Source organism: Gopherus flavomarginatus, chromosome 5 (genome assembly GCF_025201925.1).
Source record: "Gopherus flavomarginatus isolate rGopFla2 chromosome 5, rGopFla2.mat.asm, whole genome shotgun sequence".
NCBI lineage: Eukaryota > Metazoa > Chordata > Testudines > Testudinidae > Gopherus > Gopherus flavomarginatus.
In genome coordinates this window covers 27,002,736-27,019,078 of record NC_066621.1, presented here as the reverse complement: position 1 = coordinate 27,019,078, position 16,343 = coordinate 27,002,736, and the positions used below count along the sequence as shown (strand labels likewise).

General features: G+C 49.9%; 2 protein-coding genes across 2 annotated transcripts in view; both read right to left on the bottom strand.

Annotated features, from left to right (window-relative positions):
- KLHL12 (kelch like family member 12) overlaps positions 1 to 16,343 on the bottom strand; it is a 230,533-nt gene that overhangs the window by 99,331 nt on the left and 114,859 nt on the right. The gene's annotated exons all lie outside the window — the stretch shown is intronic.
- On the bottom strand, positions 13,513 to 15,643 carry RABIF (RAB interacting factor). The gene is made up of 2 exons (XM_050956500.1): positions 15,482 to 15,643; positions 13,513 to 14,948 (listed from the first exon to the last, which is right to left on the bottom strand). Exons 1-2 carry the CDS (start codon positions 15,641 to 15,643, stop codon positions 14,703 to 14,705), a joined length of 408 nt encoding a protein of 135 aa, XP_050812457.1. The 3' UTR covers positions 13,513 to 14,702.

Sequence of the window (16,343 nt, the reverse complement as noted above, 5' to 3'; positions counted from 1 at the left end):
AGCTGCCCCAAGCACCTGCCTCTTCCCCCCACCCCACTCCACGGTCCCATCCCCTGGCCAGGTTGGAAGCTGGGCCATGGTAAGAGCCACCCGGGGAGCCCCAGACCTTCCACCTGCCCTGAGTGGTGCATCCCTGGGGGTGGGGACACAGACCAGGGGCTGCTCTCAGGAACCCTGGCACCCTGCCCAGGGCAGTTGGAGGGTCTAGGGCTCCCTACAGCAGCCCAGGCTCCCTGGGTGGCTCTTACCATGGCCCAGCTCTGGCTTTTGGCCTGATCAGGAGGCAGAGCCCCATGGGGAAGAGGAGGAGCAGGGGGTAGGGACAAAGTTCCAGGGGCTCCCTTACTTCTACACAGGTTCTAGAGCTCCTGTGGGGGCCCTCAAATTGGCCAGGGCCCCTGGGCACAAGCCCTGTGGGCCTGTGCGTTAATCTGCCACTGATCATTACCCTGCAGCAACTGAGAGGCTGCTCTTTCTCCTGGATACACTCCAACACCACTAGAAACAAGACAGAACCACTAAGATGCTAGAAATGCTTGTAAAATGTAGATGGCAACCCAACAATACCTGGGGCTTTGCCTGTAGAGAGCTGCTGGACTGCAACAGAGTTCCTGCAATTACAGAAGGCATCTAGGCACTGCTGTTCCTCAGCAGTAATATGGGGTAACCTCTGGTGCAGCTCCTCCAATTCCAGCACATCTGAGGCTTCAGGTGATTAGAGAGTACTGTAAGAAGAAATAGCTGCTTTCTGGATCTCAGTAGGATCAACTATCAAACAACCATCCAGCAGCCAGAGACAAAAAAATCTTCTGATAGTCTATAGACTTTTTTTGGAACCCTAAAAAGAGCCTGGTGGGAGCACCAGTTTCATGCAGCTGAGTCAAGCAGGCCTGAACCAGGCCTTGCACCTTCTCTTCCAACACACACCTGAGGTCCAGTACTTCCCAGTTAAGGTTCGGTGAATCTGTACTGGGTTTTCTACATCAAGGCTGCCATGAAGACCCAAAATGTTTTGTTCCAGGACACTCATGATGTGATGCAAGGACCATGTGGCAGCTTCAAGGTGAGACTTCCTCACCTTACTCAAAAAACTCAGACAGAAAATCTCTCTAAAGCAGGGTCAGCCTTAAGGAAAATGGCCCCTATGGGCTCCCCATTCCCCCATCGGCTTTCCACCACCACCCCGTCACCTCTGGGCCCCGCTGCCTCCCCTCTGTGCTTAATTTGTATTGAAAGAGATACCAGAGCTCAGCCCTAGCACAATTTAAACTGCCAGCCTGATAGCAGGCGCTGCTGATCAAGCAGTCAGCTCTGCAGGCAACACCACTGCCAGTATATGGTGTATTGCCACCCTTCTACACTGCTGCTGTGGCTTATGGTACCTGGTGCTCTGCCTGCAGCTCAAGGCTGGCTTTCCACTGTCAAACAGGAGCTGTATCTTGCCCTCTGGCCACTCCTGGCTCACCAGGGGTGCCATTTCAGATTTTGGTGGTGGGCAATTCCAGGAGCTACTTAAGCACCTGAAAACTCTAGGCTTTTTGCAGATTGTCACAAGATGGCTGATGTTTGTATAGCAGGTCCTGCACTTTTCTTGGGGGGGGGGAGGGGCTAAGACACCATCCCTTGCACCTGCTCTTGAGCACCAAGGGCCCCACTAGTGGCCCAAGAAGGTGGTAGAAAAGGGAAGTGGGGGAGGGGGTCTGGGTTTGCTCCTCACTCTGAGTTCCAGCCCCTTGCAATCCCTGTGGGTTTCTTACCCTCTTCCTCCTTGGGTAGGGTTATCCTCAGTCCTTAGACACCAGGGCAGGGTCTCCCTTACTTCAGTTCTCTGGACTTTCAACTCTCCCAACACACCTCCAAGCTCCAGTCTTCTCTCCTTCCTTGTCCTCCCTGACTGCCTGAAGCAGGGGGTTTTATTAGGTTCGTGACAGGGCCTTAATTGACTACAGGTGTTCCAATTAACCTGTAGCAACCCTCCCTAATATACAGGGAACCATGCCTTAATTAGCCTAGGGCTTATATATTTCCCCTCTACCACTGCTCCCTAGCCCTCCTGCATTACAAGATAATAACTTCTATAAAATTGACCTAATTTTGTAGTGTAGACATACCCTTTGAGTGTAGACCAGGTCTCACCCTCAAATGCAGTACATGTGGGTGGAAAATGGGTATGGCTGCGGAGACAGGGTCTGGTTTGAATATTTGGCAAGCATGGCTTTTCCTCAGCTGATTCGTATGCTGGAGAAAGGTGCTGGAGCAGGGTGCTGGCTCAGCCTAATGGCTCTTGGGAATAGGCCTGGAGGAGTCCTGGGAATTTGCCAGCTCTCCAGAGAGCTGCAACACACTCTCATCCTCCCTTTATCATTGCCTTCAACTCACATTTCCGGCCCTGCCACTTGAGCTCTTCTGTTTTGCCTTTTCCGTTATGTGTGGTTGCCAACAACCTCCTGTGCAGTTCTGAGGGCTGTCCTGGCTAGAGCTTCTTCATCTGCTCACCAGCCTGCACTGACTCAGTCCTCCAGCTTAGGTGCCTTTCCTCACCCTTCCACCTCAGAGCTGTGCAGCTAGTACTACAACCCATGTTGTCATAGAATATCAGGGTTGGAAGGGACCTCAGGAGGTCATCTAGTGCAACCCCCTGCTCAGAGCAGGACCAATCCTTAACTAAATCATTCCAGCCAGGGCTTTGTCAAGCCTGACCTTAAAAACCTCTAAGGAAGGAGATTCCACCACCTCCCTAGGTAACCCATTCCAGTGCTTCACCACCCTCCTAGTGAAAAAGTTTTTCCTAATATCTAGCCTAAACCTCCCCCACTGCAACTTGAGGCCATTACTCCTTGTTCTGTCATCTGGTACCACTGAGAACAGTCTAGATCCATTCTCTTTGGAACCCCCTTTCAGGTACTTGAAAGCAGCTATCAAATGCCCCATCATTCTTCGTTTCTGCAGACTAAACAATCCCAGTTCCCTTGGCCTCTCCTCATATGTCATGTGCTCCAGCCCCCTAATCATTTTTGTTGCCCTCCGCTGGACTCTTTCCAATTTGTTCACATTCTTCTTGTAGTGTGGGGCCCAAAACTGGACACAGTACTCCAGATGAGGCCTCACCAGTGTTGAGGAATGATCACATCCCTCGATCTGTTTGCAATGCCTCTACTTTTACAGCCCAAAATGCCATTAGCCTTCTTGGCAATGAGGACATACTGCTGACTCCTATCCAGCTTCTGGTCCACTGTAACCCCTAGGTCCTTTTCTGCAGAACTGCTGCCTAGCCATTTGGTCTTTAGTCTGTATCCCAATGCATGGGATTCTTCCATCCTAAGTTCAGGACACTGCACTTGTCTTTCTTGAACCTCATCAGATTTCTTTTGGCCCAGTCCTCTAATTTGTCTAGGTCCCTCTGTATCCTATCCCTACCCTCCAGTGTATCTACCTCTCCTCCCAGTTTAGTGTCATTTGCAAACTTGCTAAGGGTGCAGTCCATGCCATCCTCCAGATCATTAATGAAAATATTGAACAAAACCGGCCCCAGGACCAACTCTTAGGGCACTCCGCTTGATACCAGCTGCCAAGTAGACATGGAGCCATTGATCACTATCCATTGAGCCAAGGACTTGTGCTCGTCCAGGTTTTCTAAATAGTCCTGAACCACTTCTTTCTCCACAGAGGGCTGGTCACCTCCTATCCATACTGTGCTGCCCAGTGCAGTAGTCTGGGAGTTGACCTTGTTCGTGAAGACAGAGGCGAAAAAAACATTGAGTACATTAGTTTTTTCCACATCCTCTATCATTAGGTTGCTTTCCTCGTTCAGTAAGGGGCCCACAGTTTCCTTGACCACTTTCTTGTTGCTAACATACCTGAAGAAACCCTTCTTGTTACTCTTAACATCCCTTGCTTGCTGCAATTCCAAGTGTGATTTGGCCTTCCTGATTTCACTCCTGCATGCCTGAGCAGTATTTTTATACTCCTTCCTGGTCATTTGTCCAATCTTCCACTTCTTGTAAGTTTCTTTTTTGTGTTTAAGATCAGCAAGGATTTCACTGTCTTGGTAAGCTACACAAGTGTGTGCCTCATAAGCATGTACATACCTGCACCGCCTCACTCACTATCAATGGCTAAACATTTAAAATGCAAGTACAGAATCACATTTGTGAAAATATGATTATGATATGGATATGACATAACTGAGATGTGCTTTATGCAACATCTATCTTGTAAGGTTTCATTGGAAAGGTTATGATTTCCTGAATGTGATTATCCAATCTGTATGCCTGTATCATTTCTCAGGGGGTTAGTGTTAGTCTGTATCCACAAAAACAGCAAGGAGTCCGGTGGCACCTTAAAGACTAACATATTTATGCCCAGATAAATCTGTTAGTCTTTAAGGCGCCACCAGACTCCTTGTTGTTTTTGTATCATTTCTTTATCTGAAGTTAGGAATATTGACTATGTATCTGTATTTCAAATGGGTTACTTTGGGTGTCACCCCCCCCCCCAACTATCCCTTCAGGTAGAACAAGAAAGCCAGACAGTGCTAATGGCCCATTAGCAAAGACAATCATCTGTAAAAGAGCTTAGTCTTCCTGTGGATGCTCGAGGCAGCCTATGAGCAATGGCTGCCACAGCCCTGCAGAGAGACACAGGTCCAAGTCACCCCTCGACACCCCTCCTCCCCTTTTGGAATGCCAGTGTTTTTCCCCTGGAAGACAAAGGGTTCCTGCCTTACATAAGAGCTATATAAGGCAGGGGAGTGACATCATCGTGGTTCTCCTCTGCCTCCCCACCCAAAGAGACACTTAAAAATACCTGGAAGCAAGAACTGAAGCGGGGGAGGTGGGGGGGAAGGGTTGAGCCCAAGCTGGAAGGGCATCTAGCTTATGAGTAGTAATATCTGAGGTCTCAAGCTGGAGACCAGTGCAACTACCTTTCAAGACTTCTTGTAATCTGCCTGCAACAATATCTAGGGTGAGAAATTATTATTTGTAACCACAAAAAGAACAGGTGTACTTGTGGCACCTTAGAGACTAACAAATTTATTTGAGCATAAACTTTCGTGGGCTACAGCCCACTTCATCAGATGCATACAGTGGAAAATACAGTAGGAAGATATATATACACACAGAGAACATGGAACAATGGACGTTACCATACACAATATAAGGAGAGTGATCAGTTAAGGTAAGCTATTATTAACAGGAGAGAAAAAGAACTGTTTGTAGTGATAATGAAAATGGCCCATTTCCAGCAACGCTGGCCCTCCAGTATCACATATTCCTCCACCGCCCCGCTCAACAACACAGGGTTGGGCTACTTGGGACGAGAGCAGGAGCAGTGCCAGGATTTTTGGCGCCCTAGATGGGGGTCCTTCCGCGCTCCCGGTCTTCGGGGCACTTCAGCGGCGGGTCCCGGAGCGAGTGAAGGACCTGATGCAGAATTGCCGCCGAAGACCCGGAGCGCGGAAGGGCCTCCCCTGCCACAGAATTGCCGCTGAGGGCCACAAAATGCTGCCCTCCCAAATCCTGGCGCCCTAAGCAACCTCCTAGGTCGCTTAAATGGAAGTGCCAGCCCTGGATGGCCATGTTGGCCATGTTGGCTTCCAGCTCTATGCTGTATCAGGAAATGGAAAGGTTGTAGGGATAGGAACCATCTAGTCACTCATGCATTCTTCTCCTTGTTTGTGTGCATCCATTGGAGTGGGGCGTGGTCTGTCACAAGGGTGAACCACCGCCCAAGCAAGTAGTACCGTAGAATCTCCATGCCCATTTAATCGCTAGGCATTTCCTTTCTGCTATGGCATACTGTTGCTCCCTGGGCAGGAGCTTTCGGATAAGTAAAAGATCGTTTTCCTCATCCCCCATCTGTGAAAGGATGGCAGCAAGTCCTGCATCTGAGGCATCTGTTTGTAGGATGAATTCCTTTTTGAAATCTGGGGCTATGAACACTGGAGGCTGCAAAGGGCTGTCCTTAGGTCTGTGAAAGTTTCTTCTGTTGCCTTGGTCCACTTAACTATCTCTGGGTCCCAAGCTCTTATCAGGTCCATCAGAGGCACTGCCCTTCTGGCAAAGTGAAGGATGAACCGACGATAGTACCCTACTATCCCTAAGAATGTTCTGACTTGCTTCTTGCAGATCAGGCGGGGCCATTCCTGTATTGCCTTCACTTTGTTCCACTGGGGCTTCACCAGGCCCCTTCCAACTACATACCCGAGGTATTTGGCCTCAACTAACCCTATTGCACATTTGGATGGATTAGCGGTGAGGCCAGCCTGTCTAAGAGCATCTAGTACTGCTTCCACTTTCTCCAGGTGCATCTCCCAGTCAGGGCTATGGATTACCACATCATCTAAATAGGCAGCAGCATACTTGGCATGGGGTCGAAGTAATCTGTCCATCAATTGTTGGAAAGTCGTGGGGGCCCCATGGAGCTCCAAAGGGAGACAGTATATTGGAAGAGGCCATTGGGTGTAGAGAAAGCGTTTTTTTCCTTGGTGTCCTCAGCCAGGGGGATCTGCCAGTAGCCTTTTGTCAAATCCAAGATGGTCAAGTATTGGGCCTTGCCTAACTGATCCACCAGCTTATCAATACGTGGTATCAGGTAGGCATCAAATCGAGATACCTCATTTAACTTCCGAAAGTCATTACAAAACCTCAGGGTGCCATCAGACTTGGGGACCAAGACAACAGGGCTGGACCACTGACTGTGTGATTCCTCAGTCACCCCAAGTTCCAGCATCTTCCTTACTTCTGCCCTAATTGCTTCTCTTTTTGCCTCTGGTATGTGATATGGTTTTATTGTCACCCTTGCTCCGGGACAGGTGATGATGTGGTGTTGGATCAGCATTGTACAGCCTGGTTGTGTGGAGAACACGTCTTGGATCATTTCAACGACCTGTTGGTTGTTCTGGGGCTAATTCAGGGGATATCTTTACCTGCACTTGTGGGCCATCTGCCTGGAATGGAGCCGAGAGGATGGTCAGGCATGTCTCCCGATCGAGCCAGGGTTTCAGTAAGTTGATGTGGTATATTTGCTCTCACCTTCAGCGGTCTGGCTGCTTCACGTTATAGTTCAGCTCCCCAACAGCCTCCACGATCTCATAGGGTCCATGCCAACTGGCCAGGAGCTTGCTTTCTGTTGTTGGTACCAGCATGTAGTGATGTGGGACTCAATCCTGCGGCGCCTCCTGCTGGTCTCCTGGGGAATTAGCGTTCCAGCCATTGAAGCGCCCTCTGCAGGCCAAGGTCCCGCTTGTCACTGACCTCATGTCCCTCCTGGGCCCCGGTGGCCCTCTTCCTTGTCCCCTGGCAGTATCCCCACTCTCTGGGCTTCCCTCCCAGGGGAATCCCCACCCTCTATCCCCACCTTGCCTCAGCATTCACTGCCAGTCCTCATCTAGCCCCCGCACTCTGGGGCAGACTGCAGTACATATCACTCATCATCGGCAAGGAGGGGTTGAACCCGCTGCCTCCACCTACCCCCGGGCTGCACCTCTGTAACTCCAGTACCTTTTCAGGCCTTTGGCTAGGCCTGCAGCCTGGGGTGTTTCCAGGCGGAGCTCCCTGGCTCCCTTGCCCTATTCCCCAGCACTGCTCTACTCCAGTACCTTACTCAAGTCCCAAGCAGCCAGGCCCTTCTCTCTCTGCACCTAGAGAGAGACTATCTGTGCTCCTGGCCCACGGCCTCTTTATAGGACCAGCTGCGGCCTGATTGGGGCGTGGCCCAGCTGTGGCTACTTCCCCAATCAGCCCAGGTTTTCCCCTACCACAGCCCTCTCCCAGGGCTGATTTACGCCCTTCAGGGCAGGAGTGGGTGGCCACCCCGCTACACAGCACCACCACCCGTTCTCCTGAAATTTCCATGTTTTTGCCCGACGATTGTAGTAGGTTCATTGGGCCTCTTGTGCTTTCAACAAATGATCTCATACTATGGGGGGTTACTTGGGCTATTCATTCTCTCATCTGGGCCACATGTGCAATGACGTTCTTCCTTGTGTTGGGTTGTTCCTCCCATTCTTCCTTCGCAATGTCTAATATGCCACGTGGGTGTCATCCATACAGTAGCTCGAAGGGGGAGAATCCGGTAGATATTTGGGAAACTTCTCGTATTGCAAACATCAGGTATTGTAGGAGGGTATCCCAATCTTTTCCATCTTGGGCCACCATCTTTCGGATCATGCTCTTGAGAGTGCAGTTAAATCGCTCAACCAGACCATCTGTTTGGGTATGATAGACTGAGGTCTGCAAGGCTTGAATGCGAAGCAGGGTACATAAGTGTTTCATTACTCTCGACATGAAGGGAGTCCGTTGATCTGTCAGGATATCCTTAGGGATGCCTACCCTAGCAAAAACCTGTACCAGTTCTTTTGCGATCACCTTGGACGAGGGGTTTCTTAAAGGAATGGCTTCGGGGTACCATGTAGCATAGTTCAGAATGACGAGTATGCTTCGGTGACCCCAGGCCGTTCTTTCTAATGGGCCCACTAGATCCCTTGCTATCCTTTCAAAAGGAACTTCAGTTATAGGCAAGGGTACCAATGGGGCTCTTAACTGAGGTTGGGAGCTATGCAGCTGGCACGCTTGGCAAGAGGTGCAATAGCGCTGGACTTCTGCCCGTACCCCTGGCCAGTAGAACCTCCTTAGAACTCTATCCAGGGTCTTATCTGCTCCTAAATATCCCCCAAACAGATGACAGTGAGCTAACTCTAATAAGGCCCTTGTGTGCTTCCATGGCACCAAGAGCTGTTCTACTACCTCCTCCAGTATTGGCACTACCAGTACAACAGATCCTGCTTGATTATATAGTATGGCCCTGGGCCTGTGGTCTTCCCTTCTACTGGCACGCCATTTACCTGTACTACCTCCTCCCTCACATTTGCATAAAGGGGGTCATCGGCTTGGTCCTGCCCAAAATATTCATGTGTGGGACCGATCTGACCTGATTCTATTGGATTGGACTTCCCTCCTTCTGTTGAGGTGCTTCTGCTTTTTCTGGGGGCCATCTCTAGATCTCCTCAGCCAAGGCAGCTCTCTGGTTTGCTGCCAAAATCCTGGTTCCTAATCTTTTGTCTGCCCTCCTTTCCCATCTGGATTTCCGGGACTTCCCCGGGGGTGAAAATAACTCTGGGGAAAACCCAGCAAAAACTGTGGTAGAGCCATCCATGGGTGCCTTGAACTCTGCTTGGGGTTTACTTCCCTCCCCTAACTCGATGTAGGGGAGTAGGCTCTCGAACCCAGGAAAGTCCCTGCCAATTAAGACCAGGTAGGGGAGCTTGGGGACCACCCCTGCAGTCATCTTGGTAGTGTTTCCCTGGATCGCAATCTGTATTGGAATTGTGGGGTAGAAATTTACTGTGCCATGGACACATGTCGCTCTTGGCCTGGCTCAGTTGGTCTTGCTCCACTAACTTCCCTGAGACCAACGTGACAGCACTCCCAGAGTTCACCAAAGTTATGGTCTGGATGCCATTCATCTTTACCGACCTGGTGTAATCATGTGGGGCTGTCGCAGCCCCCACCAGGCTGATTAGGCCACATTGATCTCCGGGATCCCCCAGGTTGCATTGCATGGGCTCCTCCCTGTTGGGGCTGCTATATGCCCCAACTCCTCACATTCATAACAGTGATATCTCATCCCAGAGACTACCCCTCTGTCTTGTGCCCTCTGACGCGCTCCCCTAGCCCTCTCCCTGCAGACTCCCAAGTCCCTTTGGGGCCTCAGGACGCTCCTTGGTGCCTGTTCTTCCTGCTATGGCTTTCCTGGAGTTCTCGATGATCCAGGGCCTCAGGCTTGGGACTGGTTTCCTGAAACACCATGTTTCACTTCCCAGGGTTTCGAACAGTTCACAGGCTGCCAGTTGTCTCTCTACAAGAGTGACCAGTTTGTCATAGATGGAGGGGTCATTCTGGCCTACCCAGGCTCAGAGGCCTGAGGGTAGTCCCCTCATATAGTGATCCAGCACCAGGAGCTCCATCATTTTCTCTGAGCTGAGAGCCTCCGGGCGTAACCACTTCCGGGTTAGGTGGATTAGGTCAAACAGTTGTGACCGCGGTGTCTTGTCTTCACAGTACTGCCATTCATGGAACCTCTGGGCTTGCAAGGTCATCGTTACCCCTGCCCTGGAAAGGATCTCCTCCTTCAGTCGGGGGTAATCTGCCGCCTCCTCTGCGATCATATCATAGTAGGCCTTCTGGCCCTTCCCGCACAAAAATAGGGCAAGGATGCCCGACCACTGGTCTTGGGGCCAGGCCTCCCGCAGGGCTGTCCTCTTGAAGGCCAGGAGGTATGCCTCCACATCATCCTCCTGGGTCATTTTCTGAAGACAGTAGCTGGTCCATATGGTCCACGTCCCATCATACCCGTGGCTCAGCTCTGTAAGGGTCTTCACTTGATTCACTAGTTCCTGCAGCATGGCCCAATCTTGGATGGCCTGGGTCATCATCAGGTGATTGGTCTCTTGTTGCAGCCACATGGCCTCCTGTTGGGCAGCTGCGTGGACCCAGGTAGACTCCCACTGGGTGGTAGTGGCTTGCACCAGTGCTTTGACCATGCACTCCATCTTGGGGCAGGGTGGTCATGACCCACCCTGGATTATGTTCACAGTGCAGAAATCCCACCTCTTACACCACGTCTGACAAGATGGCCAATATTTGTATGGTGGGTCCCATACTTTTCTTCGGGAGGGACCCCTGCTCTTGAGTGCCGAGGGCCCCACTAGTGACCCAGGAAGGTGGTAGAGGAGGGAAGTGGGAGAGGAATCTGGGTTTGCTCCTTGCTCTGACTCCCAGCCCCTCACAACCCTTGCGGGTTTCTTACTCTCTTCCTCCTTGGGTAGGGTTACCCTCAGTCCTTAGACGCTGGGGGAAGGTGTCTCTGTGCCCTGCCGGGGCAGGGTCTTCCTTACTTTGGTTCTCTAGTCTTTCAAATCTCACAACACACCTCCAAGCTCCAGTCCTCTCTCCTTCCTTCCACTGCATGCATCCGATGAAGTGGGCTGTAGCCCACGAAAGCTTGTGCTCAAATAAATTTGTTAGTCTCTAAGGTGCCACAAGTACTCCTGTTCTTTTTGTGGATACAGACACGGCTGCTACTCTGAAACCTATTTGTAACCAATTTCTTTAGTGAAACAAGCTTAGTTTGCATGTTTTGTGTTATTTGCATAGTAATCTGCTTTGTTCTGTTTGCTGTCTCTTTAACCTTTTGTAGTTAATACATTTATTTCTTGTTTATAATAACTCCATTGCTGCAATTCATAATTGGGGGGGCAGGTAAGAGGCTGTACATACCTTCCTTCACATTGAGGGAGGAGATGGATTTCATAATATAACTTTGAGTCTGCACTCCAAGGGAGGTGGACACCTGAGTGCTGGGGCAAGTCCTTAAGCTGTTTTCCCAGAGCTGATTTCAGTGTTTGTGTCGTTCTGCAGTTGGATGTGGCCCTGCCTGTGTGTGTGCTGGAGGAGGCTTAATAGCCTGGCTCAACAAGACAGGTAAAAAGGGGGCCCAGGCTGGCAGAACAGGTGAGCTCAGTGATATCTCAGGATATCAGAGTGGCATCTTAAAGTGCGCAACCCATTACAACATTGTTCAAAGGGGAGGGAGCGGTGTAACTAGCTTCCTGGACTTGATTTGATCTCTAATCACTTCATGATATGAATTAAAGAAATGGGGCTGCTCAGCAGAGGATGGGGTACAGCAGGGGTGGCCAACCTGAGACTGAGAAGCCAGAATTTACCAATGTACATTGCCAAAGAACCACAGTAATACGTCAGCAACCCCCCATCAGCTCCCCCCCAACCACTCCCAGTGCCTCCTGCCCACCGACAGCCCCACCAATCAGCGCCTCCTCCTCCCTCCCCAAACCTCCTGATCAGCTGTTTCATGGCATGCAGGAGGCTGGAGCGGGGGAAGGAGCGAGGACACGGCAAGCTCAGGGGAGGGGGCAGGAAGGGGTGGAGTAGGGGCAGGGCCTTTGACAGAGCACATTGGAAAGTTGGCCCCTGTAGCTCCAGCCCCAGAGTTGGTGCCTATACAAGGAGCTGCATATTAACTTCTGAAGAGCCAGATGTGGCTCCGGAGCCACAGGTTGGCCATCCCTGGGGTAGAGAGTAAGGGAAACCTAGGTATGGCCCCTAAACTAAATGAATACATTGTCTCAGTCTTCAATAAAAAAGATAACATAGCTGACAGAGGCAAAGGCAGGACAGCTGATGGAAATGAGTGTAGAGAAATGAAAATGGACACATCTGCGATAGAAACAAGGCTCACAGAGTTTGATGTGTGCATATCAAGGGGCTCACCTAGTCTCCACTCCAAAACACTGAAAGAACTGGAACATGAAAGTGCAAATCCAATAGCAGGTATTTGTAATCCCTGGAGGACAGCAGATGGCTCACTTGACAATTGCCCTGTTCTGTTCATTTGCTCTGAAGCTGCTGGCACCAGCTGCTATCAGAAGACAGGCTACATGGACCATTGGTCTGATCCAGGGTGGCGGTTCTTATGTAATAAATTATCCAATTGTGGGGTAGTACCATGTGACTGAAGAATAGCAAACATAGGACCTATACTGAAGAAAGTAATCAAGGAAACTACAGACCTATTAGTGTGACCCCCAGTACAAGACTTTAGAACAACTTTTGAAAGACATGGTGGAAAATAGGATAAAATGCAACATGACTCTCTGTATGGCTGCCTTATCCCCATTTACCATTATACCAATCTTTGTGTTATTCAAGTTTTATCAGCAATGATTTTATATTTATTTTGTTACCTCCCTGATAAAAATACTGAAGAGCATCAGGACAAGTACTGAGTCCTGTAGAACACCTTTAGAAACACCCTGATTTGATTATTTTCCATTGACTACTTTTGGAGATCTGTGAGTTAGTCAGTTCTTAATTAATGTAATGTATTCTTTATTAATATTGAATATTGCTAATTTTTTAATCAGCATGCCATGCAGTACCAAGTCAAATGCATTGCAAACATCTAAATATATTACATGTATACATTTATCTTTATCATCCAAACTTGTAATGAGTTTGAGCTTTTCAAAACTGTCCAGAGCATGTAAGCAGATATTTTCTTAAAGTTAAAGGATGTGTCTAAAACCCCTTACGCTGCTCTGCAAACCTGAAGCTAAATTTGGGGCACCAAGCTCACAGTTCAATCAATGACTTCAAATAGCACACACCTTTCCTAGTTTAACCTGAATGACACAGCAACCTGGAAATGCTATAGTTTCAACTCCTTAATCCTGCTGAGTCACTGAGTCAGCTGGGCACTTGAAGAATGATTTGGTTTTCCTTTGATTTAGAAAGTTCATGAAGTTTACCACAGAAATAAATGCACAAGTCCATGTAGCAGTGTTCTCTCTCTGAAATCTTATCCTACACTCCCAAAACCCAGGACAAAGCAGCTGCTTTGTCAGCAGCCCCTTGCTGACCATTTCTTTATTCAGATATGTCATTGTTTTATTTTTCTTTTAACTCACAGAGTCCAATGCTTTCACATGCATCAAGATAATGAAGTTTTAATGAGACAATGATTCTTCATTATGCATTTTTAGCAAAAGCTAACTTCTGTAATTATCTAGTCCATATCGAGGACCATATTTGCTGACACTCAGTTTCCAATTTTTTTTTTCCTGTACAGTATGTTAAGAACTTGACTTTTGTATTAAGGCAGCATGTTCTAATTTTAAGCAAGTTTCACAATCACATTTCGGAAAGAACTTAATAAACTTCTCACACAAGTCTTAATCAAATGTACTTGCAGCGTGACCAGTAAGTCTACAGCAAGCAATATAAACTTTCAAAAATGTATACTTTACTGTCCTCCCTCATTAGGGTCTCTACAGACAAAAGACAATACAAACATCACACTGAGAAACATGGAATAAATTTAATTGAACATGAATATTGATTATAGCAGTTCAAGTACATTTACTTTTTGCAATTTGACTATGGATTTATCTTACACAGGAAACACTCTTATACTTCCTGCAAAATGAAACCTCCACAGCAGCACCAGCCCAGGCCATCTTTCATTGCCAGGCCATGAACAATTTAAACTGTAAATACAAGCAGGAAAGTAATATTTTAAAAGGAGGGAGAAAGCTGCCCAGGCTGTAAACTTTTACATGTGGCATGAAGGGCAAATCCTGTAGGCCAAATCATAGTGAGAAACCACTAAAACTGAATAAAATGCCTGAGAAAATGGGCAAAGTTCTATCTACCTTGCTGTCCTCTCAAAGGTGCAGTTTCTAGTTTGTTCCTCCCTTTTGGAGAAAGCTTTTTCATTGAAATACATCACAAAGTTCCATATTCCAGTCAAAATTTAAATTAAAAAAAACAAACTGTGAGTTTCTGTGGGAAAGACGTCTGGTGGGAAGAGTTATGCTCACATTTTACACTTCAGGAACCATGAGTTAGGACTAAACATCAGAAATGGGAGACTGTGGAATCACCATCCCCGTGTTACAGTGGGAGGAAGGACCAGAGGAAGCCATAATGCATGGAATGTGACAATAATTGCCCATTGCTTTAAATAAGGTGTTCAGATGAATCCATGACATGTTCAAGTTCATGAGCCGGTGCCTCTGGCTTCATGTTGGCACATGTTAAGAGCTGTGGAATGGCTGCACTGAGGAATCCTGGCCACCAGCTGGGATGGCCTCGCAGAGCGTCCCAGCTCCACTCAGGATGCTACTCATGAGAAACACGGTCCAGGGCTATATAGAAGCTCTTCTTATCATCTAGGCAATGCCAGCCAATAGGCCCGATCTCACAGTCTGCGCATATGAGGAACTTTACATTCCCAACGTCCTTGGTGAACCCAATATTCTCAAAGGAAAACATGTCATCTACGAGCCAGTGATCCTGGAGCACGTCCCCATCCGGAGAGTTGCTGGCAAGCAGGGCTGTCTTCTTCTTCATGGAGGGAAGGAAAAGCTATCAAGGAACAAAACATGAGCCATTTACAAACATCAGCTATCACCTCTACAGGCTCAGCTCCAATGCACTCAGAGCTGCAGAACAGACACAAAGGACAAGAGATAGTCCTGCCTCACAAGTAGGCACAGACTAAGAGACATGCTGCAGACACACACAGTGATATAAGAAAAAAGCCACCACAGGGTTAGGAGCAGCACGAGGAAACATGGAGCCAATCCCACAGTATGTTCAGCGGGGGTCTCAGGACACCAGCAGCCTCCCTGGTGACCAAGGAGAGTTGTGAGCAGGATCTGAAGGGTAGTGAAGGATCTGAAGCAGGACAGTGAAGCAGGAAGAGGGCGTGGGGCTGGGGACTGGAGCTGATCAGGAATCACTGCGGGTACCAGGTGATCGGTCAGGGCCCCGCGGAAGGGGCGGTGGGCGGAGCGGCGAGGAGCCAGACGCCCTGGTGACGGGGAGGATGGAGCCCGTCCCGGCGGGGGGAGGGGGAAGGTAGAAAGTAACCGCGGCCGGGCCGGGCCGGGCCGTACCTCTCTGCGCGCCAAGGTAGCGGCGCCGGGCAGCAGCACGCGCGAGCCGCAGCGCTGGCAGAGCACGGCCTTACGGTTGCGGCCGCGCGCACAAACCAGATCCCCCGCGCCTGGACTGCGAGGAGCCGCTGCCGGCTCCATCTCCACGCAGGGCGCCGCCATGACTGCGCAGGCGCATTAGTACCGCCTCGGCGCGCGCATCGGGGCGCGGGCGGGGCGAAGGTTCGTCGCGGGAGGTGGGGAGGTGGCGCCGCGGGCAGCGCTGCAGGGCGGGGGAGGGGCAGAGAGTCGGGGGCGGGGATTGCTCCAGAAGCGGGACTGAGTGGTGACAGAAAAGCGGGGGGGAGGGGCGGGCGCTATACGTCGGGTGACCATAGTTCCCAAAGGGAAAACGACACACAGTGCGGAGCTTGCCCCAGCCCCCACGTGGGGCTGGCCTGAAGCTGCCCCCACCCCGTTCTGGGGCTGGCCCAACCGCTCGGCTTAGCCCTCCCCTGCCTCTCATGTGGGGCTGGGGTCCTGCTCACCCGCACCCCCACGGTCCTCCACGCCCCACTCTTTTGACAGAAGTGAGCATTTGTCCCAGTTGCTCTTGCCCACTGATCAAGTTGGCAAACAGGACAAATGCCCATTTTTGCCAATAACGTCGGGACTGCCGGGACAGGGGTTAAAGAAGGGACTGTCTCGGCCAAAATGGGACATACGGTCACCCTAGCGATATGGCTAGAAGTGGAATGAGGTCAAAGGGGGGCAGAGCTGTGGCATGGGGTCAAGGCATGGGGCTGTGCGATACGGGTAGGTTACATGTGATGGGTGATGCCAGGGACAGGCAGGGCTGGCACTTCCATTTAGGTGACCTAGG